Source organism: Lagenorhynchus albirostris, chromosome 15, assembly GCF_949774975.1.
Source record: "Lagenorhynchus albirostris chromosome 15, mLagAlb1.1, whole genome shotgun sequence".
Taxonomy (NCBI): domain Eukaryota; kingdom Metazoa; phylum Chordata; class Mammalia; order Artiodactyla; family Delphinidae; genus Lagenorhynchus; species Lagenorhynchus albirostris.
In genome coordinates, this window is record NC_083109.1 from 79412211 (window position 1) to 79437057 (window position 24847).

Below are 24847 nucleotides of genomic sequence, written 5' to 3' on the forward strand. Positions count from 1 at the left end.
GTAGCCCCAGCTCGCCGCAACTGGAGAAAGCCCTCGTGCAGCAGTGAAGACCCGACGCAGCCAAATTAAAAAAAAAAAAGAAATGCATTGTCCCCTCCCCCCACCCCAGCCCCAGAGGGCAACCCAGGAAGTCCCCAAGCAAAAATGAATTTGGCACATCCTTCCCGAAGAGTGAAGCGGCAATGAGGGCGCCAGATCGGCTTGGGAAGCAGTGGAGCCAGTAGGCTGCGGCGCTGAGACAGGCAGCCTTGCCCTGCCTACCCGCTTCCCCTGTCCAAGCCCTTGACTTTTAGCCAGCCAGGCCTCCTGCGTGGCCTTAAGTTGGCAGGTGCTGCCACATCCTCAGGGAGTGGGTGATTTGGATGCCAGCCTCCCTCTCCTCAGCCTTTGCCTCCTGGGAGAGCAGAGGGGAGAGGCCCAGGTGATTCCTGACCCGGGACCACGCTGACCTGGGAGGGGTCTAGGGTAGAAAAAGGCAGGGTGCCTGGGACGACTAGACCCTCTGTCCCCACAGCTCTGGGACGAATAATCCTCAATCAGCTCCATTTATGGGCACCTGCTACGTGCCAGGCACTGCGCAAAGTGCTTTATACGCATTATCTCCCTTAATCCTGTGACGACCTGGAAAGGCAGGTTACTGTCCCGTTTCACAGATGGAGAGGCTCAGGCTAAGAGAAGTAGGCGGACTTGTCCAAGGTCACAGAGCTAGAAAGTGGGGGCGCTGGGATTCGAACACAGGACGGCCTGGCTCTTCTGCCTCTCCTCGTAATGCCTGTGGCCTCAGCTGAGAGGTGCGAGGGGAGAGGAGACTCCAGGTGGTGGTCACACTTGAGACCGCTTCGCCCAATAACCAGATGTCCTCCCTGGGTCCCAGCTTCTCCCAGCAAGAGACCCCGGCACATAGAGGGGTCCTACTGAGTCGGTTCAGTCCAGCAACAGCGGCCCCCCAACAGCAGGTGCTGGCGTTAGTCACCTCGCCTTACACCTGCCGGCTCTGGGATGAGCCCTAAGTCCCTGCACACGTCCTGCTCCGGGTCTTCATGAATCCTGGGCTTCGCTCCCACCTCCCAGCCTTCACGTGCTCTGTAGATCCCCAGGCGTGCGGCTTGGACCCTGGCCTGAAGCCCCTCCCGTACAGCTGGGGGTCTGGCCCAGCCTGGCTCTCGGTCCACCTCCTTCCTGACCCTGCCAGGTCCCAAGCCCCCTGCCGATGGCCCAGCCAGCTGGTGTCTCCCTCCCAGGGGTCTCTGAGTTTGGGGCTCGGCAGTGCTGAAGGGCCAGTACTGTTTTTCTCTGTGCTGGTGACAATGACAAGCTGGTCTCCTGAGGAGAAGGTGAGATGGAAGCAGTTCCTCTGAGCCTCCACTGCTCAGAAAAGGACCAAGGATGTGACTCAGGGGATGTTTACAGCAGGAGGGATTCCCTCCTTCAGAGGCCGGTGACCGAGGGCTCTGTCCTGCCCAGCAGGCAAGGCCTAGGGACCTCCAGCTGAATGCTAAACAGGGACCAAGGCGGACACGTACAAGCCAAGGCCCAGGGCTGGTGAAGCTGGGCCAGTGGTGTCCGCACAGCAGGACCTGAGACACACACACTCCTGCGGAAATGGTGGGGGTCGGAAGAGACGGGCTCCTCCCGCTGCCAGGCTGGACTCCATCCTCCCTATGGGGAGGGATAAATTAGGAGATTGGGATTAACTTATACACACTACTATATATAAAAGAGATAACCAAGAACGACCTGCTGTATAGCACAGGGAGCTCTACTCAATATTTTGTAATAACATAGAAGGGAAAAGAGCTGAAAAAGAATATAGATACGTGTATATATAACTGAATCACTTTGCTGTACACCTGAAACACAACATTGTAAATCAACAACAGGTCAATTAAAAAAAAGAAAAAAAAGTTAAAATGGTGAAAAAAAATCCTCCCTATAGTGGGCCGCAGAGGTGCCCAAACCTATAGAGGGTGACACCCCAGCTGGGGGTCAGGGGACACATGGTTAAGAAGTAGGTGGTGTTCCTCTCCTAACCCCCCTACCGACATATTCAACCGGTTCCGAGTCCCAGCCATTCTCCCCACCAGATGGCATTGCGTCCACTTCTCCCCCTCCAACCTCACGCCCACTCTCTAGCTCTGACCTCAGCACCTCCCCCCCGAACCCCTGCCGTAGCCCAGGGCCGGCCTCCCTCTCCTCCAGCCACACGGCCACCAGAGCCATCTCTCCAAAATGAAAATTCCACCTTCGAACTCTTCAGTCCTCTCCATCGCCATCTACTCATTTATCAAACACTTTTGGATGCCACGCGTGGCAGGCAAGGTGCCAGGTGCGAGGACACAACAGCAATTCAGACAGACAAGGTCCCTGCCCTCAGGGAACTCCCAGGCCAGTGCAGGCTGCAGAGGAGTCAACGGATGGTGACTAGCACACGAACCACCTGCCAGGAACCGGGAAGCTCAGTTTGCTATGGAAACACAAACACAAACGTTGACACCTAACCTGGTGGGGGGGGTGGGAATCCATCCTGCCGTAAACATGCCATGAGTCACATCTCTGTGCTTAGCCACGGTTACTCCCCAGAGCAAACCTGGAAGTTAATTTATGAGTCAAAAGCTGTATTCATTTTCCTTTAAGCCTTTTGAAAAGAATTACTCTCCAAATTACTCTCCAAAAGGGTAGGGTCAATCCCAAATGCCTGCTGAAGGAGAGGAAGGAAGGAGAAGAGAGATGGGGTCCCTGAGAGGGAACAGTGTGGCATTTTCATGGACGGGCTGAGTGGGCCGGGCTGTGCACAGAGGGTGGATGGTCAGATGACAAAGAAGACGGGACCTCGGTTCCTATTTGGTCACCATATTTTCTGTCCAGGACGATGACCTGCAGCCCAGGAAGGGGAGAGGGTGGGAGCCTGGGACCCCAAGACTCAACCAGCAGCGTCCAGTGGACAGCTGCGTGTGCTGGGCACAGGGCCGGGGGCTGGGAGAGCACAGAACCCCCCACCCCGGGAGCAGCATGGACATCTGTCACAGTGGTGGTGTGAGAGAGGTTACAGCCAAGCCCAGGGTGTGGGAACAAGGATGAGGGGTAGATAATTCTGGGCTTTGGTCCCTAGCCTCAGGGAGGGAGGGAGAGCGGAGTAGAGAAGTCGGGCGCTTCCATCCAAGGCCCAGACTCCGTCCACCCCCCATCCCAAGCTGGGAAGCAATGGATCTACCCCGGGATCCTGGGCCAGCCACCTGGCAGCCTAGACCTTACCGAGGCGGGGATGCGCTGAGGATCTCCCCAGGCTACTGTGAGGATCAGAGGTCCTTGAAGCAGGAAGGCAGAAAAGGCCATGTATGTGTCAAGGCCACGGGTCTCACTTGTCCCCTAAAATGTCTCCAGAGAGTGACTGCAGCCTGGACGTGGGAGGGAGGCCTGCCCTGGGGTGGGGGAGGGCCAGGAGGAAGGGCCCCGTCTCCCCTGGTGGGTCTCCCCACTTCTGGGAGCAACACTTCCTGTAGTTTATGTGTTTGTTTGGCTGGTAGATTGTTTAGTTGATTGGTTGGCTGAGTTGGTGCAAAACGGGTAGGCCTTGAGCCTCCCCAGCACTGAGAATCTTGGTGGTGGTGTGACCTTGGACAGGTCGTTGCAAGCTGGAAAGTGCCCACGTGACTGAGGGCTGGGGGGATGGGCTGGGGGGCGGGCAGCTGGGGAGGAAACCAAACCCAAGACAGCAGTTCTCATTTTCCCTGTGCCCCACAGGTACTCAGAGGAGGAGACCCGGCAGAAGGTTAGGACTTTCCGGCAGATGCTAATGGAGAAGGAGGGAATGCTCACCAGGGAGGACCGGCCTGGGGGCCACATGTGAGTGCTGCCTGGGTGGGCAGGGCACAGAGAGAGTGCAGGCTCAGGCAGCAGCTGGGGGCCAGAGGGGCCTTTCCCAGGGATCCCTAAGTTGGTCGGGGCTGGAGAGGGGAGAAAGAGGAGAAGGAGGACAGGGCATGGGTCTTGCCCACTGGAAGCTCTGGCCTGGCCCGGGGCACGAGCAGGAGCCGTTGGGCACCTGGGCATCCCCGAGGCCCTCTCCCTGGGCCCTGGGTTCTATCTATCGCCCAGCAGTAGGGGAGGCACCCCAGATCTCAGCTCAGGGAAGGCTGCGAATCAGGAACTTGAGAAATGTTCTCACCCTCGTGTTGTCAGTGGCGGATAGGCTAGTCCCTCTGCCCCAACTACTACCACCTATGAAGTGGCCTCCGGAGCAAGCACAGACTCTGGAAAATAAGAACTAACGCGCCAATGCCATTGCTGGCTTAGCCAGAGGCCTTTCGGGTGCGGAGAGCATGGGCTCTGCGGCGGCCACGCCTCTGCAGCGGTCACAGGACAGGAGGAGCACTGAGGTGCTGTGGCCCCCCGGTGGGCTTTGGATCAAACAGGGAAGTTATAGGGAGGCAGACTTTGTCTCAGATTACAGGAGAACCGTCAACCACTCAAAACCATATGAAAGGGAGCAGCTGCTATAGGAGGGCGGGGACTGCAAGTGTCCAGGCATGGCCGGATGATGGCATCTTGCTGGCTCCCTAAGTCCCTGTGCACCTTTCACAAAAATAAAATGACAGCAGCACCTTCTGAGCGATTTTCCTGTTGCCGTTGTCTTGAGGGCAAACGGCATGCCAGGAGTAGATGGACCTCGATGGGCAGCGGGGAAGCCCTTTCTGCAGAAATTCTGGACTGCTGGGGGATCCCGGGTGGGGGTGTCCCCTCCTAACCCCACTCAACCTCACCTCTCTGGCTTGAGTAGGAACATAAGCAGAGTCGGGGGACTTCCCTGGTGGTCCACTGGTTAGGACAACGTGCTTCCACTGCAGGGGGCGCGGGTTCGATCCCTGGTCAGGGAACTAAGATCCCACGTGCTGCACAGCGCGGCGAAAAAGAAAAAAGAGAAAAAGAAGAAGCAGAGTCACGGCAGCCTCGCGTTTGTAGGGGGCTCGTGGGTGATCTGGGGGAGCCTGGCTCAGCGGGCCTGCTCTCTCCTCCCCGGAGGTGGGAAGAAGTCATACCACCACCACCTCCTTCTCTCCGGCTTCCCAGAACCCACAGCACCCCTCAACAACTGCTGTGCCCACCTCACTGATGCCCGAAGGTCCCCACCACCACCCAGCAGGGCGAGCCCCTCCCTCCCTTCCCTTCTCAAACTTCCCGACAACCAGATTCTCCCGCTGCTGTCTGCACCACCTCCAAACCCACCAGGTCCTGCCTTTCCGACCTGTGTCCCCCCAGATCCCCCCAGGGCTCCTCTGGAAAATCAGCCACCCTTTCCTCTTCCATCCAGTGTGAGGGCGGGAGGCCTCATCCGGAATCTACCTTTGCCACCTTCTCTGGGCCCTTCCAGCGATAACCGCCCCTCCAGCCCAAACCTGCCATCCTGCCTGCCCTCTCCTGGGCTCCTTCTTAATCTACTCCCTGTCCTTCCTCAATTCTGCTATCTCCCCCGGCTTCCAGCCCACATGTGTCTCTCCTTTTTCCACCACATTTCTGCAGAGCACGTGGTACACGCTGTCTCCACTTCCTTAAGCCAGGAGGTCTGGCTTCTTGCGCCCATGACTCCGGTGACCTGCTTGGGCCGCGGCTGCCTGAGCCCTCCTTAGCATGGCCCGGGCTCCTCTGCAGGCCTGGCCTCTCTCTGGCACATGCCACCACTGTACTTCCCCAGTGGAAACCTGCTTTTCCCCCTGGCTTCCAAGATTCAGTTCTTTGTGAGTTTCCTCCTACCTCTCTGATGGCTTCTGCTCCTCCTCACTTCTGCCCACTTCTCCCCCCAAGGATCTGTCATGTCCTCGGGTCTCTCCCCCAGGTCTCCCTTCCCTCTTCTTCCTGGGGAATCTCATCCATCCTCCAGCTGGAACGCTGCCCTGGTAGTGGATGACTCCCAAGTCTTTTCCAGAAGTCCTGATCTTCTCTTTCCTGGAATGAATGAATGAATGAATGATGCATTTAAGAATTGGGACACATTAGGAAGGATATCATGGAGAGGTTGCGGTGTCCATCACCAGAAGGAAAATCCTTGAAGGTCTGTGCTGTATGCCGAACCCTGCGCTGAGGGGGTGCTATGAGGGGGGCAGGGGTGGGGGGAGGGAAAGACTGCCCCTGCTCCCTGGGTGGAAACACAAACCTCCAACCTGAAACCAGGAATTACTGGCAGCCGTGGACAAGAAGAGACAATGTGGCCACTTGAACAACTTAGTCTCAAGCTCTGTGCGTGTTTGGTGGGGGAAGAGAGACAGGCTAGGGTGGTCGGTCAGGAAGGGTTCCTCGGAAGAGGCAGTGTCAGGAAGATTTGACAGTCAAGGAGGACCCCTGCTCTGGAAGCAGAGGAGAATATAGACTTGGCAGGGTCCTGGGATCCTACTAGAATATTAGAAGACATTGAGGACAAGTTCGTTACCAGTTTTGTTTACCGCTGTATCCCTGGTGCCTAAAACAGTGTGGTTTGCCCAATCTCCCCCAAAGCCTCAGTTTCCTCCTTTACACAGGGAAGGGTTGAGACCAGAAGCCTTCTTCTAGCTCACGCAGCCAAAATGGTGTGAAAATAGCATTGCAAACAGTGACTGCAGCAGTGATGGTGGCCTGGATTACTCCCGGGCTGGGAAGAGTTGTTTCTGGTGCTGAACCCAAGGCCAGAGGCAGAGAGGTGACAGAGGGCTAGCAACAGATTGGTCATATGCCTTCCTGTGGACCTGGCATCCGACCAGGTCTTCAGTTCTCAGCTCAGAGTACAGGCTAGTGGGGGAGAGCGTGTGCTCTGGCATCAGACACCCCACCTGTCTTAACCTCTAAGTTCAATATTAACCCCCTGAGCTCTGTATCCCAGCTCCACCACACCCCAGCTGTGTGGCTTGGGTAGGTCCTTGATTTCCGTGGGCCTTCAGTTCTTTATTTATAAAATGCAGATCAGTGCCATCCTCAAAGGATTGTACAGGAAATTAATTGAAACAGTGACTGTCAGCATGAGGATTAGTGGCTGGCACACAGCAGACGCACACCACCCCTGGATGAGCGCCTCCACTGTCTTAGGCACTGTCTTAGGCACCTCGGGCCGCTATAACACAGTACCGTAAACTGGGTGCCTTGATCTACAACAGAAACTTATTTTTCACTGTTCCGGAGGCTGGAAGTCTGAGATCACGGAGTAGTCCCCTCCAGTCTACTCTCCACACTGGACCCCAGACATCATACTGCGGTGTTCTGGGTGTGATCCCATAGATGGTAGGAGCCAGTGGAAGGCTCTTGAGAGGTGGGATGTGGTCAGACAGGTGTTTAGGGACCTTCTCCTTGGGCAGATGGATCAGATGGGTAAAACCACAGGGAGAGCAGTGGGGCAGCTGACACTCTAATCCGGCAGAGGAGTGATGGAGAGTGTGGTCCCAGAGACACTGAGAGAGGACATGCTTCTGTCTGGAAACCGATTCATGTGGGGAGTCCTAGTTTGCCCCAGAAGACTTCTGTGGGTCCCCACCCTCCAGGCAATCATATTTGGATTCCCTGGCCTGGCGCTCAAGGCTCTCCACACTCTAGACCCACCCTGGCTTCCCACTCCCGGTATCACGCAGTAGCCAGCCCGACCTGCTGGCAGCTCGCAGCCACGTCCTGCACGTTCTCACTTCCACGCCTTTGCTCATCCTGGGCCCTCAGCCGGAAACACCCTTGTGCACGGGTTCGAATATACCCCATCATTCAGGGCTGCCTCTAAAAACCACTTTATTCCTGGGATAAAAGTAAAATCTTCTCCTCTTTGGGATATATACAATGTTTTCTTTACTTCTATGTCTGTTATCAGTTCTTTGTTTCACTTTAATAGACAACCTTTAAGAATAATTGTTTTCATCACTATATAATGCACCTCCCATATATGGACATAAGATTATATTGCATCTTGGTTTGCAAGAGCACAGAACCATTAAAGTTTACTCCGGATACTTTAAAAAAAAAGAATAATTGTTTTCATAGTTATGTAGTATAACAAAATGATTGGGAGAGAGGGTTTCTGGAAAACAATATTCATATGCTACTTCCTAAAACAAGGAGCAAATGCCGGTGTTTTTTTTTTCCATGTGTCTAATTTTATACATAGTGTGACCTCTCCATGCCTCCTATTTTTGCTATGAGGATATCAGTGATGATACCCACATCAGAGGCTTGTTGAGTATTAAATGACTGAATGAGATAAATATATGTAAAGTGTTCAGAACAGCACGCAGCACCTGCCTTAGATTAGTATCATATGCACCTGTCATATTTTTGCCCTGTGCCATGAGGAGCTACAGGAGAGGCCCTTGTTCCTGCCACCCCTGCCCCCGCCCCCCGGCCCCGGGCAGGCCTGGCACACAGGCTGAGTGAGTGAACGGAGAGGGCAGCCCCTTTGCCTGGAACCCTCCTCCTCTTCTGTCTGGATTCATTCATCTGTCAATTGGCCATTAGGCTCCTGGCAAATGGGAAACAGGACCAGTTAATTAGTGAAACTCTTTTCAGAGGGAAGAGCGTGTGACACGCAGTCTCTTCCCAGGTCGGAGCCCTTCCTGGGAAGCCTGTCCAACAGGTGCTCCCTGCGGTGCTGGGTTCAACCTCGATTTGCCCTTGGTCCCTCTGCAGTGGACTCCAGCTGGGCTTACTTTGGTCAGCTCTGTGGGGTTCCGTTCCTTCTGTCACAGGGGAGGAACACCTCCCCTGCCTATTCCACCGTCGTGGTGAGGAGTAAACTAACTAACAAACGTGAACTTAAGAGCAGGAAATGCTAAACAAATCTAGAATTCAGTGCACACACCCACAACTGTGTCTACAGAGGGAGGGGACAGCTGAGCTAACATCCACAGCAGGGAAGCCCGGCCAGCAGAGGCCAGGGCCGTCCTGTTTGCACATGAATTCTCAAAGCCAATTGCACAGGTGAACTTACATTCTTAATCAAAGGTCCCACAAAATAGGACATGTTCCTTTCCCTCTCTGGGCCTCAGTTTTCTCATCTCTGAAGTGGGGGCGTGCAAATGTCTCTAAATCAGGAACTGGTTCTGAGTGGGATTTGAACTGTGGAGAGCCATCTAAACATTAGAGAACATTCTTATTAGTGATATTATCAGCCAGGACGGTCAGGACAGGAGAACCCAGGGTTCTAGCCCTGGGAGAGCCTGCAAAGTGGACATAAGGGTACCAGCTGCACAAAACCAGCAAGAGAGGCCTCAGCATAGGCCCATTTATACCCCTGGAACTGCCAGGAAAAGTCTTACCAGAAGGTTCTGAAACCTTGTGCATCTCCCTGAGCCTGGATCTCCCCACGCCTGTCTTCCGGTGCTCCCAGCAGACAAGGTCAACCTCCCAGAAAGGACTGGAAAGTGCGAGAAGTCAAATGATAAGGTCCCAGGGAGGGAGGATGGGGCAGACGGCAGGGAGCTCTGTCCCTGGGACAGAGGTAGAAAGGAAAGATGTCTCTAGGGGTGCAGCCAGCAGAACGAGGAGGGCTCAGCGAGGGCCTGTATTCAGTGGCTAACCCACCTTGGATATTAGGCGAGGAAGGATTCCTGCAGAAGGCAGGGCCCAAACTGAGCTGTTTTCGTTTGTAAATAACCTTCGTCATTTTTGTGTTAGGATAAACGGAAGCTCCCTCCTCCCGCTGGCTCACCCACACGATGTTTGTGGCGCCCTTCAGTTTTGCTAAAGACTGTGTTTTATGTGTCAGGCGTTTGTAGGGCTGAGGGCTGTGTGGGGGCAATGGGCCCTGGGACAGGCCCAGGAGTTGGAGATTTCAGGGACGGGAAGTAGGAGGCCACTGGCTTCAGGAAGAGGAGCACGGGGAAGAGCAGAGAGGTTTGAATGAAGGGATGTGCGGGCTCTGCAGGGTCGGGGGAATGACATGAGCCTCCACCACCCCAGAAGCACCTCCCATCACACCTGTGTGACTTCTAGGCTGCCAGGGCCAGGATAGCGTTTGGGATCCAAATGGCATTCTTGACACGAGCCTCAAGGCCAGCCAACCCTGTCAGGTATGGGTTACATCCTTTTTTTTTCAAATCCAAAACTCAGTCTTCCGAGAGCTGCTTAGCGGGTGCTCTGCTGCGGATCTGTCCCTGAAAATCCTTTCACCTTGTAGCTGTGATCTGCCTTCCTTGCTCTGTTTCTCTTTCATGTGTCAAAACCACTTTTCTCCCTGGAAGAGGAAGTGTTGGTGTGTGAGTGTGTGACAGAGGTCCCTCCACCTAGCAATGGTGACCGTGTGTGCATGACCAGGCTTCATGTCAGGAGCTTCACAGAATCTGACTTAATCCTCTCCTCAAAGCTGGGATATTCTTTTCCTCGTCGTATAGATAAGGAGCTGGAGGCCCGGTGAGCGTGGTCACGCCTGAATTCAGACCTGTCTGTGTGAATCCAAAGCTTATGTCACGTCCTTAACGCTCTGCCATCCAAGCCCTGGCCTCCCTCGCTCTGGGCAGGAAAAAGATGAGCGCGGTGAAACCAGGGCTGAGCCTCCATCTGGGAGGGGCACTGTCTAAGCCAGCACAGAATGAAAAATGGAAGATGGAGGGGGCACATCACCCTGGAGCTGGGCCTTTGGAGGGTTATTTCCGGGCGTGTTCAATAAAAGACAAAGTTACACAGCATCTGGGACCTCAGTGAACTGTCCCAACACCGCTGTAACGTAATTAGCGTTCTCATCTTGGAGAAGAGGCTCAGAGAGGGGGCATGACAGGCACTGGGTCACACAGCGACTCAGGGACAGTACGTAATGAGGGCACATGTGCAGCTTCAAAGTTCCTGCTCTTGCCTTAAGCCCAGAGGCCTTTAGGGAAAATCTCCACTCTTCCAAGTGCCCGCAGGGAGCAAACACCTGTGGCAGAAGATGGCTGGGGGCTCCTAAGCCCGTAGCTGGGACAAGATGACACGGTCCCCGCTGAGTGAAGCGGAGAGCTCGGCAAGACGGATGGGGAGCATCGGGGCGGCAGAGTGCAGAGGCCTGTGCCGACCGCCACTGGGCAGTGATTGATGACAGCCTGGCAGCGGGAGCAGAGCCGCCAGGCCTCCAGAGGCTGCAGAGAGGAGGGCGAGGAGAGGATATGAATATTTCAGAGATGCAGCAGGGGCTGGAAGGAGGCACTCCGGCAGGGGAGGGGGCTCAGGGACCGTGGGATTAAGGACGGACAGTTATCAGAAAGGGGGCAGCTAAGAAAGGGGGAAGGGGCTCTCTGAGAAAGCGGGGCTCAGTGTGGGAAAAGGGGAGCGGGGGAGGGGATGGGGCCTCTGGAATAGGACGCTGGGGTTAAGGCTGCAGGGATCAGTGAAAGGGGCTCAACGAGGGAAGAGGGGGCTCAGTGGGGGGGACTGGGGCGCATTGAATGAGACTGAGGGACAAAGAATCAGTGTCGGGAGGGGCCTCGGCGAGGGGAGGGGCCTCACTAAGGAGGAGGGGTCTCCCAGAGGGTGAGAACTTAGAAGGAGGACGGCTAAGTGAGGGGGGAGGCCTCCGTACTCTTTTCTCTTTTGCAAAATATGGCATCGTTGAGGCTGGGGCCCTGTAAGGGAGGCTCCCGGTCGGGTTCCCCAGATCCCCGCCTGACCGTCTAAAGGTCGGTGCCGGCGCATTCGGACCTTGCCGCCCGGCCAGGCCCCGGTGCGCCGCGCGGAGAAAGGGGCCGCCGGAAGGCCGGGCCGCGGAGGCGGCTGCTCAGCGTCCCTGTCGCCGGCAGCGTGGCGGAGACCCCGCGGCTGATCGAGGGCACCGAGCCGGACCTGGAGTACGCGCCGTTCGACGAGGACGACGGCCCGGTGGACTGCGACTGCCCGGCCGCCTGCTACCGAGGGCACCGGGGGTACAGGTCAGCGCCCGCCGCGGCGGGGGGTGGGGGCAGATGGGGCCACCCCTCCCCCCTCACCTCTGCCCCACCCCCACCCCCCGCCCCTTCTCACCCAGGACCAAGCACTGGTCCAGCAGCTCGGCGTCGCCCCCTCCCAAGAAGAAGAAGAAAAAGAAAGGCGGCCACCGGAGAAGCCGGTAAGAGCTGCCACCGGCCAGCGTGGGGTGGGAGGACAACAGTGGGGCCCCCAGGTGCCCATCCCTCGGCTGGCAAGGCGCCAACGCCTCATTGTGGGCCCCGCCCCTCGCTGAACCCCTCTGCCCTTACTGAATCCCTCCCCCTCACTGCGCTGCCCCCCCCAAGAGCCCCTCCCCTTCACCAGGCCCCTCGCCCCACTGAGTACCCACCCCCACCAGTGGCACTCACCTGCCCCAGAACTGGGCAGCCCCCCACCACCACCTCGGTCCACCTGCTCTTCATCCCCCAGCACCCTCCCCAGGGGTCCTGCCTCCAGCACCAGCTTGAGTGGCCAGGGGGGGAGGGGTTTGGCTGGTGTCATCTATGGTTCCCCGTCTCTATGTGCCTTCTCCCCTGTGCTAAGTGAGACCCTGGCCAATGTCTGGGGCCCCAGCTAACCCCGCCCAATTGTCTGTCTCCCCTTCTTTCTCCCCCGGCCCTCAGCAAAAAGAGGAGACTAGACTCCGAGTGCAGGTCAGTAATGAAGGCGGGTCAGCGATGGACGGGCTGGGCCTGGAGAGGATGTCTGTGGGTGGGAGAGAGTCCAAGGCCATCCCCCAGAGGCTGGAGACCTGCCACCTCAGGGCCTGGACCCTGGACAGGGCCAACATGCCAGCTTTTCCCCACAGAGGCCAGAAATTCCATCATTGGAGCCTCTACCCTTTGGGTTTGAAACAGTCCTCGCTCACAATGCCCAGGAGGCTGGAAAGTGATGAGGGGACAACACAGGCAGCTCCATCAACTACCCTCAGGGACCTTGTGGACCCTCAGGGCCTCGGTTCATTCTGTACAGTGGCAGCTGGCTTCAAGCCCTGGAATCCCCTTCCCAGCTTGGAGGCCCCAGGCGCCCGGGGTTCCCCAGCCATTTCCACCGCCCCTCATCCCAGGGCCCCAGTTCACTAGACCCCCCCCCACCACTGTGTCCGCAGCTGTGGGAGCTCCTCACCCCTGCGCAAGAGGAAGAAGAATGTGAAGAAACACCGCCGAGACAGGTACCCTCGGCCTCCCCTGGGGCCTCCCCTCACTTCCACCGCCCCACCCCCGCCATGACCAATGCTGTGCAGATCCCGTCCTCAGGCCACCCCAGGCATGCTCAGGAGAACCCTTTTATGGCCCTACAGGTCTGATTCTGGGTCCCGGAGGAAGAGACGGCACAGGTGAGTGGCGCCCTTTGGAGGCGGGACAGGAGGATGTGGACAGAGGCCAGTGCCCCCCTGCAGGGACCGAGGAAGCCATGATGGGAGGGGTGTTGCCAGGGTCCTGTCCTGCTCCATCTTCCCACTCCAGGGACTCCTCCCCAGAGCCAGACAGGGGACTGGAGGGTGGGGGGCGGAGGAGGAAGGCCAACTGCAACCCTTGCTTGGCCCATGAGTCAGCCTCACCTTGGGGGCCTCAAGAATTTCCAGACAACACAGTATACTGGTCCAGTGTGCAAGGGGTGCAGCCGTGGAGGTGCCAGTTGGGAAGGCAGAAGCATCAGGACCCCAGGTTTGCAGGGAAAGGGCATGACAGGCAGAAGGACGTTCTTGAGCTAGGAAGGCTCAGTGGATAGGAGACAGAGTGAGCGGGCTATGCCTACAGGTGGAGTTTCTGGGGGACAGGTATCAGCCCCCAACAAGCCTGACTGCCAGGCTATGAAGCCTCCACGCAGGTGGGGCTGGGAGCCAGCAGGGGGCTCTGAGCAGGACAGTGACTTGTTCAGGATGGACTGCAGAGGGGAGAGGAGGTGTAAGGCCGGAACCCAGGCAGAGGTAGGGGTGTGGAAAGTAGTAGAAAACTCGCCATGGAGGAAAGGACGATGTGGGGCAGTCACATCCCCACTGTTGACGTTGGAGCCAGACCCCCTCCCAGCAGCCCTGGGGAGGGGCAGAGTCCCTGGTCCCATTCCGGCAGTGAGAATTTGCCCACGGCCACTTGTGAGGTGGGGGAGGAGCCTAAACAAACACCTCCTCCTGTCCCTCCAATTTCCTGTCTCTCCCCCTTGTAGCCCTCTCCGGTCCTTCAGGGTCAGTGTGGGCCCCTACTGCCCCCCAGTGGTCACCAACCGCTTGCACAGATCCTCTGTCCCGCTCCCATCAGTCCTGGGAAAGACCTAGAGGTGAGCTAGGGCCAGACCAGCTCCAGAGGGGGAGACTGAGGCCCAAAGCAGGCAGCATGAGTTCTAGAACCCAAACCTCTGGACTCCTGGGCCTGCCCCCGACCCAACTCTGCTCTTGTGTGAAACACATTCTGGTGTTTCTTAGCATCACCTCATTTTTTGGTCAGAAGGAGGCACCTGTTCAGCACTAGAGGGATTGAGCAGGAATCTGGTGGCATCAGGGAGGGTGAGGCTGAGAGACCTACAGGGGTGAGACCTTAGAAGGCTGATCAGAAACTTCTCAGTCCATTTGTCAAAGGCAGAAGGAGCTGGGCTGTGGGGCTCGCCCCAGAGAGCTGGATGAGGTGAGATGGGGTTTGAGTAACCCCAAAGCAGGAAGGTCATCATGTCCAAGGGAAAGCATTTCTTTCCTGAACCCCTGGTGAGCTGGCCCAAGGCTGGGCCACAGTCTGAGGGGACAGAGAGGCAGGAGGCCTGGACCCTACCCTAGAGAGCCCCATCCGAGGGAACCTGGGGCACAGGGGACGCAAATGAGGTGTGGAGGGGCCACCCCCACCATGGCAACTCATCAGAGGGGCCTGTCCCAAGACCAATGCCAGAGGAAAGGGCAGGTCACCCCTCCTTCTGGGGCCAGAGCCACATCGCCTATGGCACTGCCAGAGGGAACAGCAGTTGGGGCCCAGGCAGGAGGCGATCCAGGCCAGGACTTAGAGGAGAAGGAGGGAATAAGGCCTGGCAGAGTAAAAGGGGCAAAAGCAGTGGGGTGGGGTGGGCAAGCCCACGCCAGCCAGGGAGTCTCAGGTACAAGAGAGGAACACATCTCAGATCCACACCTGGACACAGCCAGCTCCGGAGCTCGAAGGCCCCGCCCTCCCCCGGCCAGCTCAGGGCTCAGGCTGTGCTGTCACAGTAGCCTCTGCTTTCTGTAGATCTCGAAGCCCCAAGAGCAAAAGAAAAGAAAAGAACAAAGAAAGGAAGAGGTGAGTACCCTCCACCCGTCTCCAGCCCCTCAGCCCACTCCCCTTCTCCCCCACCCCCCCACCCCCGCAACCAGAAAACCTGGCCTTCTAGAATCACAGAATCAGGCCCTCGAAGATAGCTCATGTCCCCGCTGCCCAGAAGGAAAAATTCAGACCCAGAGAGGAAGCCAAGAGCCCCCATGAGTCGGTGGCAGAGCTGGAACCCAGACCTGTGGCCTCCCAGGCCAGGGTCCTTTCAAGTTCAGTCCTTGTGACTCCCCTGCATCCCAGTCACAAGAACACCAACTGAGGGGCGAGTGGGGTCTTGGGGGGCTGGGACTGTCTACAGAAAAGGATGCCTTTTTCCTAATTCTGACAAATGACCACATGGACTAACTCTGTGCCCAGCATGGACAGGGTTTGTGTTATTTTTGTATGAGGCTATTTTCGTAAGAGACTATTTTGGGGGGCTGGGGGGGAGACTATGGGGGCAGCAGCGGCGGGCAGGGAGGTCAGCAGAGGCTTCCATCAGGGCTTCACAGGGATCCCCCCTGGGGAGGTGGGGCAGAACTTGAGTACAGCCTGATTTCTCTCCCAGGCTACATGCAGAGTCCCCAGGCCGGAGGTCGCATCGCCACAGCAGCGGCAGCTCCCACAGTCCCTCACTGTCCTCCCATTACAGTGATTCCAGATCACCTAGCAGGTAGGCCCCCGGCCACTGGGCACGCTCAGGTGTGGTTGAGCTCCCTTTCCGCTGGAGGGAGGGGACCTGCAGTTTAAACACTCCCCCATCCCCAGGGCTGGGGAGCGGGGCTGACAGACAACAGCTCAGCAGCGGGTAGAAATTTACCAGGGCTGAGCTGCTGCCCATGCCCAAGGGCGCCCCAGACCCTGAATGGAAACCGAGGCAGTGTGAGGGCTGGGGCCTTGCTCTCTCCATGCCAGGGTTTCCCGGCGCAGTGGGGGGACGGGGGTGGGGGTAGGGCTACCTTTCGAGCCTGGCACCGGCCGCTTGCACACGGGGCGTCCCAAGCCGGCTCCCCCCATGTAGGCTGAGTCCCAAGCACCGAGACGACGGGCGGAAGACGGGCAGCCAGCGGTCCAGCGGGAGCCGGTCTCCTTCCCCGTCCGGCGGCAGCGGATGGGGGTCACCCCAGCAGAACGGCGGCAGCAGGCAGCGGAGCGGAGCTCACGGGGGCCGCCCCGGCTCGGCGCACAGCTCGCTCGATGTACGTACGCTTGGCTTTGCAGAGGGTTCCCGCGCCGCGCGGGCTGCGCCGAGCTGGGTCGGGGCGGAGCTGGGTCGGGCCGGGTCGCCGCGGGGCAGGGGCCAGTGAGTGCGTCAGGGGGGCGGGGCCGGCCGCTCCCCCCTCCCAGGCGCCCCTCCCCGCACCCGAGCGGCCAGGAATGCTGGTGTCAGGGTGAGGGGCTCCTGCACCCTTGACCTTGGCAAACTGAAGGCCAGAGAAGGTTGACCACAGGGGCGCTCAGCCTGTTGGGTAAAGAGCTGGAAAGGAAACAAGGCCTCCTGCCTCCCTTCCGCCAGGCATATTGGGGTGGGAGGGAGCATGGACATTGGTAGGAGTCGCAATCGGGAACAGGATTCAAGAGTCAGGACCTCCCTGGGGCATCACTTGGGCCCTGAGCCTCCCTCTCCCCACAAAGTCCTTTACCCCCATGGAAAGCCCGCCCTCCCTCAAAACCCTCATAACCCCTCTCCCAGATCCCTCCCCCATCTCAGTCCCCTTGCTGCCACAGAGCTGCATTTCTAAAGTCTGTCCCTTCCCGGGCACTGCCCACACTTGGACAGGTGTCTCAAACCTGTGGGCTCCACTTCCCATGGCCCATCCTTCCTAAGGCATCTCCCAGCATACTCACTGCTCCCTCAGAGATACTGTCCCCACACACCCCCACCCCCCCAGGAGGCGAATAAACTCCTGGAGACCCACAGGCAGGTGTGGTGACCTTAGGAGCTGGCGGAGCCTTTCCCAGGTAGATGAGCTGGGCCAGGGTGGGAGGCTCTCCCAGGTCCTGGAGGTGGGGGCGGGGGAGGCCCACATCCCCTTTTGTCAGTCTTAGAGTCTAGGGTAGAGTCCCCTCAGGGAGAGGGGACTGCAGTGCTGGCAGGGGCACTGGATGGGCAAGTGGGCACAGGGGAATGGGGGTGAGCAGGCCTGCAGGTTCCCCCCCCAGATCTCCAGGCTGCCCCAGCAGCCTCAGCAGGAAGGGGGGAGTCTGCCCCTCCCCAGACCTCAGGTCTCAGCAGCAAACATGTACGTGTTGGTCAGTTTCATTTTGATTTCTGGCTGTTTCCTTTCACTCCCTTTCTTTTCTCAAACACCCTTACTCTCAAGGCCTCAGGGAGGAAAGTCAAGGGCAGCTGACAAAAAGCTCTGAGTCTCAAGATCAATTTTTGTTTAACGACATTACCTGTCTTGAGACTGCCCCACCTGGACAGGGTGCCAGGCACCTGAGCTCCAAGGGACCTCGTTGGGCCACATGGGGAGGATCCCTCCCATATCCCTGGACCTGCCTTAGGAGTGGGCGAGGGCTCACAGAGGTAGCTGAGGGCGGCCGGACAGGGACTGGTGCCACACGCCACAGAGATGATGCCCAATCTGGGCAAACCTAGAAGACATCGCCCCCGACCCCAACCCCATGGGCACAGAGCTGGAAGAGCACAGTACCCCAGACACCTTCTCGTGCGAACTTCACATCCTCTGAGAGGCACAGAAATGCAGCTTCTCTCGATCAGGGCCGTCCCGCAGGAGAGAGCAGCCAGGGAAGGCGGCCTAGCTTCTGGCCTCAGGGAGGAAGCCTCGGCAGCCATCTTGTCTCCCTCCCCAAAAATGGGACCAAATTTGGCATCGCCCCGGGAGTTTTCTAGAAGACAGCACTTTGTTACTCTTCTCACAAAACATGCTCCCCAAATCCTCTCCCTACCCTTTGGGCCCTACGAGATCTGGGACTTCAGAACATCCCAGGCCTCTCACCCTCACCTGATCCCCTCTTGGCCTGCAGATCCTTTCTGAGGAGCAAAATGAGACTTGTTCTCATTCCAGGGAGGTGAGATAGGGGCTGGGGTCACAGACTTGGCCATTAACCAAAAATGTCTTTGGGAAAAAGTACTGGAGGGTGGGGTGGTATTCTTGGACGCTACCATTAAAAAAAGAAAAAGAGAGAGAGAAACAAATGGGAAAAGAAAAAGCTCACCGTTTTTTAACCCCGTCTATGTTTTTGTTTGTTTTTTTTTAGCCTCCCATTTGAAACGTGGTAATATTGTGATTCCATTTCTTGTTTAGCCGGAAGGGAAGAGGGTGGGGAAGTTTATGTAACTTTTCCTGTTATTTTGTTTCTGTTTGTATTTCCCTTTTTTTTCTTTCTTTTCTTTTCTTTCTTTTTTCCCTTTTGTAACGTACAGAAATGCAAAGTATCTCTGTTTTTTGTTTTTTCTATCTTCTATGTTGTTCTAGAATTTTGCTTTTGTGCGTGTTACTGTGGGAACTTCTCCTAATGCAGAGATGGTTTTTGAATCTCAAGTGAACATTAGTCATATACATGTCTCCCTATATTTTTTTTCCTTTGTAATCAGAATTTAAAAGGGAAGATAACTTTAAAAACACGACTCCCACACCAAGAGCTCCTGCCAAATCTTCGGCAGCAGCCAGCCCTCTCCTCAACACCGGGGCATGAGCTGGGACTGCTTCAGCTTTTAAATTAACAAAAGTGGTGCAGATGGTGCTTCTGTGTCTCAGTCTATAAGGAACCTTGGAGAGAAGCTGGGAGACCCAGGGAAGGGGAGAGACTTGTCCCAGGTCACCCAGGTTGCTTCCCAGAGCCCTGAGCTTCCTCAGTTCCATCTAGAATAAGATGGCTGCTCAGGCCCTTCCTGCCAGGCCTCAGATCCTTGGGAGGCCCCAGAGGAGGGAGCTGAAGGCACCTGATAGAGTTTAACTCAGGTGAGGGCTTCAAAGCCAGATATTCCCGGGCAAGAGAAAAAGTCCATCCTGGGCTTGAGACTGAGGCCAGCAGGGTGCTAGCTCCCAACACATCTCTTAGATGTCCCATCCCAGGCCAGGGCTGAGCCCCAAAGGGATTTCTGGGTTCTGCTGCTTACTGCTGTCTGTGGCTCAGAGAGGTCAAGTGACAAGCTCAAGGTCACACAGCTTTTTAGAGGTAGATCCCAAGATGTGGGAGAGTTGTCAATAGAAAACACACTCCAGGAGCCCTGAGCAAGGGGAGGAGGACGCGGGAGGTGGCTGCTGGTTGTCTCAGCTCCTAGGTTCCCCCTGAGGACCCCGCCAGATGTCAAGGGCACGCTCCCAACTCTCCTGGTTCTACGCAATTGCTGCCTCAGAGACCCAGGGAGCCCTGCGCCCTCACAGTTCACACACTACGTAGGGAAATAAATAGTGAGGCACAGAGAGGAAAGGGAGTGGCTCAAAGTCACACAACGTGGGACGGAAGAGTAAGATGGCCTCACGGGACAAGTCCTTCCATCCGGTCTCACCTGCCTCCCCCCACCCCCAAGAACACAGACTGGTGCTAGCTTGGCCCTCCCAGCACATAGGCCAGAAAGGCTGTGCAGGGTTTGCACCTGCCTGGCTGCGCCTGCCCCTGGCATCTGAAGTGTTGAAGGAATCCTCGTTGTTTGGTGAGGATGGCGGAGGAGGTTCCCGAGCAAGGCCCCCGGGCTGTCTCTGGTGGCTGCCTTGGGCTCAAATCTCATCACTTAATGGGGAGCCTAGAATGACCCCAAGAAGAGGTGCCCGTGACTCTCCCTGACCTGCCTCATCCCAGCCTCCCTGCTCCCGACCCCCAGGAAAGAGCAGTGACCACGGCTGCGGTGGGGCAGTCAGGATAGGAAGGGGCATCTTGGCATTTCTTCCAGGATGAAGCCAGAAGACAGGAAGGATACATTTTGCTAAAATGATGCTGAAGCCGGGGTGGGGGGGGGGGCGGGGAGTTGACTTGAGGCTGAGCCAATCCTCCAAATTCGATCTGCGGTTGCCTTCCCTTTTAAATGCGTGATTCCCTTTCACCCCATCTGTCCAGTCTGATAGCCCTTGTTTAAACAGCTTTTCTCTCTTCTGTCTGGGTCCACCTTCCCCTCTGTCTTCCTGCCTCTCTCTTTGTTTCCTTCTGCCTCTGTTTCTTTGTTTCTCTGCTGTCTGTCTGTCTCTCTCCCCGTGTCTCTCTGTCTCTTCCTGGCCATCTCTCTCCCCTGACTTGGGCCTCTCGCCCCCTGCTGCCAGCCCCTCCTTCACCCATGCTGTGGTTCTGTTTCCATCAGCTGCTTCCTGCATGCCCTCTGGAGGTTTTCTGTTGTTTGAAGGTTAAGGAAAGGTTGGCTCTTGGAGCCTGTGGGTTTAAAAAAAAAAAAAAAGAAGCAAACAGAAATGGCTGGGCAGGAGCCCCCTCCCATTCCGGGGACTAGACCGAAAGCCGTATGGCTGCCCCGTGCTGATTCAGAGGGGGAGCGCAGCTTAGAGACACTGTCTTACCCCGATTCTGCATTCCCAATGCGGAGACCTTCTTTTCTTTTTTATTATTGCATTCCCGTCCCTGACCACTGAGAAGGTAGGTATCCCGGCTCCGCTGTGCGCCGCTCCCATCTCCAGATAAGCCCCGCCACTCTGCTTGGTTTGAATGTGATTTTCTTTCTCTCTCAATCTCTCAATCTCGCTCTGGTTGGTTTTCTCCCCCTCCCTTTTTCTTTCTTTATTTTAATGACTACTCATTTGTAACTTGCATTTTCTCCAAATGAGCTACAAAGCTGTGTTTCCTGGTTTGTCGTTTAGTTTTCTTGACTTTTCCTGACAACTTTTCTGGTTCATTCTTTCCCCCCTTTCCCACCTTCCCCTTCTCCTTCTTCCTCTCCATCCCCGCCCCCATCCCCCAAGCCTCCCTCACGCCCTCTCTTTCTCATTTTGTTGTCCGAATGCATTTCTGTGTGGTTTAGCATTCCGAGTTTGTGTTCCCTTCCTGAGCTGTATGCTGCGGTGAAGCCAGTTTGATTTCTATTGTCTGGAGTAGCCGCTAAGCCCCTCACCCTCACGCCTGCCAGTCCCCTGGGCCACCTTGGGCAATAAGTGATGGTGAAAGGGCCTGTGCTGGGCCTCTTGGCCTCCAGATCTTGGAAGAAGTTCTGGCTGAGGTCAGGCCTGAGGAAAGAGCTCTGTCCCCCCTCCAGGGCCTGCTGGGCTCCCACGGTCCTGCCCTGGTGGCAGGTGCAGCAGCTGGCGCCAGGACTGAACCTCACCGCTCCATCTTTTGGGCGTAATGGTAGTTGAACTTCAGGGGTGATGTGAGCTGGCCAGGAACAGGTACCGGATGTAGATGACCTACTTAGCAAAGTCTCTGTGGGGGCAACTTGAGAGATGGAGGGGATGCTCAGCTCTCCCACCCCCCTGCCTGGACCACAACCCAACCCAGTCAGGGGCTCCCTCAGTCCCCCAGCATCCTTCCACCTTCCAAATGTGGGCTAAATGTGGTCCCTCAGTGCAGATGATCCGGAAGGGACAGTCAGTAGGGGCCAGGGGCCCTCAGGATGTTGATGGAGAACCAGGCCTGGATCCTGAGACTTGTGACCCCCAGCCCGGTGCTCATCCAGCCACACTGAGGGTATACATGAGGAGTAGGTCCTCAGGGGCCCCATCTCCCCGTCCTTGCCCTTTAAACTGTTCCCTGTCCCACCTGGGAGCCGCTGCAGAAGTTTGACACCCCAACCCTCGTGAGGCCTCGGTGGGCCTCCATCCTCAGCTTTGAAAAGAAAAAGCCTGGCTATTCATCCTCTCCTCCCCCCATGCTGGCCCCAGGGGCAGGTCCCAGGGAGCTCACCCACCAGAGCATCCCTCATCCCTGGGTGGTGCTGGAGGGCAGACAAGGACATCGTTCAGGGAGGGAGAAAGTGCCGCTGGTCTGACGGAGGAGACTCCGTCCCAGCCTGATGCGGGAGTGGAGGCCTTGCCTTCGAGGAGTACCTGATGTGACCAGGGCCCCCGAAATAGGATTTTCAGATGCTGAGTTAGAGGGGGTAGCTGTTCCAGATGCTCACTTGTTCTTGTCCTTAAGGACACCAGGACTGGGCAAGCACCCTGTCCCTTGCTACTCTCACCTTTCCCCTCAAAAATGTCTTACAGAAGCAAAAGATGTCAGGTAGCAGGTGGTACCAAGGAGCAGAGGGGCTCCTGGGAGCAGGGCTCAGAGGCAGGCGAGGTCCTTCATTCACGCACTCACTCATTCATTCATACATGCACACACTAGGCCAGCACATGCTGGCCCTCCTCCGTACCAGACCCCATCTTGGTGTCCATGCCAGGGGAGAAGCAGGCAGGCCTGGGTTCACAGCCCCCACCTGTCAGGCTGGAGGACTGATGAAGATCACTCAGAACGATGAGAGGGAAGAGCTGAACCGTGGATGGGGAGCTCCCGCTGGCCACGGTAGCCCCAGCCCTGGCACAGCCTGGCAGAGTCCATACTAAGGGAAGGAACAAGGGTCTGTGGGATCATAGCGGAGAGCACCCGACTCAGGGTGAGGATCAGGAGAGGCTTCCTGGAGGTGGTGACCTCTTGCTAGGGTTGGGGGGCGATAGGCATTAGCCAGGGGAAAGAGGCAAGAGGGACAAGAGTCACAGAGAGCAGGCTTCTGGGGATGTTTGGAGGTCCCTGGCCGCCACAGTCCTGTCCGTCCATGAAGTTCCGTGGTGTCTGGACTCGGATCTCCCTCAATTCCTGGGAAGAATGAGACCCAAGCTGGGGAAGAGGCTCACCCTCTGGCAGGATCACGGCGACTCTTTCTCCAGGGCTTCTGGAGGGATGGGTGGATAAGGGTGAGATTGGCTCTAGAAGTCTCCCCAGGGAGGTGCTATCTGCCACCCTACCCAACATAGCCTTCCTCCCACCCTCCTCCATCCTGGCACTTGGGAGATACCCATGGGGCCCCAGGCCTTCCTGCCCTGCTCTGACCCTGTTCATCTGTAAGGGGACCATGAGTAAGAGTTGTCCTCTGAAAAGAACCTCTCAGCCCCTATACAGGCCCATCTAGCAGAGACCCAGCTATCCCCCACTTTACCAATGGGGAAACTGAGGTTCCCAGAGTTGGTCACTTCCTTAAGGTTTCACAGCAAACTCATATCAGAGCTAATCCCAGGGTGTTCCACTTTGCCAATTACTATCATCTGGGGCTCTAACAGCCATTTGGCTTGAAGGAGATGAGAGGGAAGTAGGGAAGAGCTTGGACTTCAAGACATGCTAGGCAGGAAGCATCCGGCTCAGCACAGGGAGTCTGGCCCGGGGGCTTGGACCTCAGTGCTTAGGATCCTGGAGGTTTCTTTCTCATTTGCCTCCTCTGGAGGGAAAAGGATGCTGGATGACAGAACCTAGTTCTGGGGGCTTGGGCGCTGTGAGGCACTGGCCACCTGCTGGGGTGGAGGGGGTTATGCGTTAGGGAAGACAAGTGTCTCCTGGTCTACTGAGAATGGACTGCCATTTCAGAGGGGCCGTGGCGGAACAGCCCAGCGTCCGTCTCTCCTAGCAGAGGTGAGCTGGTGATCAGGAAGGTCGGAGTGCTCAAGGGACACCTTGGTACCCAGTGATATCCATTCTGCCTGCCTATGTCTGCCCCTGCCCTACACAGAGGGCTCTCCCAGGTCTTCATGGCCCATGTGGCTCTGGACAGCTGCTCTCCCTGCTATGGCTGGTGTTCATTGGCTGCTGCGGCCACCAATCACGAGCTAGCTGTGCCCTGCCCCAGAGGGAGCTGACTTCTTCGTCTAGGGATTCAGGCTTAGCACAGAGAGGTCTTAACACCACCTCCCCACCCCCTCCAGGAAGCACCCAGGGCCATGCCAAGGAAGCCACGCCCCTTCCTGTCCCTGGCAGCAAGGTGCCCTGAGGCGTGGCAGCTGGTTTTGCTCTCTCCTCCAAAAGAGCTTGACCCAGACCCTGCCCCTTTCCTAGGACTCCCTGGTTTGGCCCTGGCCCTTGCGAGGGCATTTCTTCCTCAGCAGACCGCACTGAGGCCCTACTAGATGCCAAGTTCTGTGATAAAAACTGAGGTTACAAAGCTGAACCCAACACCACATTGGCCCTGGAGGTGCTCCAAGTCAAGTTGGTGCTGGTGATTGGGGGCTGGGGAGGGATGGGGGACAGACTTACAGACAGACAAGTGCAATCAACTGTTACTGGATGGAAGCCTAAGGACAGGAGGAAGGGTCAGTTCTGTGGAGGGTGGGGGATGGAGAGGGTGGTCAGGGAATCCTGGAATATTTGCTCTGGAAGGGACATCCCGAAGCAAAGCCTGACCGGCTCATTTTGTGGATGGGGAAACTAAGGCCCAGACTAGGGAAGTGACTTGGCCAGGGTCACTCAGTGAGATTGTGGCAGGCTCTCAGACCCCTGCTTCCCAGCCAGGGCCCTTTTGATGGTACCAGGTGCCCTTTCTGGTTTTCTGTAGCCCGATGCTTGTGTCCTGACTCCATTTTTGGAAAAACATTCGACATCTCTATCCAGTGGTCACCCAAGAGGTACCTGCTCAGGCCCGAGGAGCCAGGCGCTGCTAACCCTTCCTCCAGAGGCGGCACGGCCTCCTCTTGGCCTAGAATGGGGTGGTTGCGTTTTTCTCTCTCTCTCTCTATGTCTCTTGCATTTTTGTGAATCTAATGATGAACTTACGCTACCACGCTTTTCCCTTCTCTTACACACCTTACCTACTAAAGGAGGAAGTGCCCCTTTATTGG

The 24847-nt window shown here is 56.8% G+C and overlaps 1 protein-coding gene across 1 annotated transcript in view; it reads left to right on the top strand.

Annotated features, from left to right (window-relative positions):
* SRRM3 (serine/arginine repetitive matrix 3) overlaps window positions 1-24847 on the top strand; it is a 34213-nt gene that overhangs the window by 3981 nt on the left and 5385 nt on the right. Inside the window, 9 exon segments of the mRNA XM_060122601.1 lie at window positions 3742-3843; window positions 11706-11834; window positions 11930-12010; window positions 12495-12524; window positions 12980-13042; window positions 13172-13207; window positions 15078-15128; window positions 15706-15810; window positions 16159-16336. Of these exon segments, the coding sequence (XP_059978584.1) occupies window positions 3742-3843; window positions 11706-11834; window positions 11930-12010; window positions 12495-12524; window positions 12980-13042; window positions 13172-13207; window positions 15078-15128; window positions 15706-15810; window positions 16159-16336 (775 nt within the window).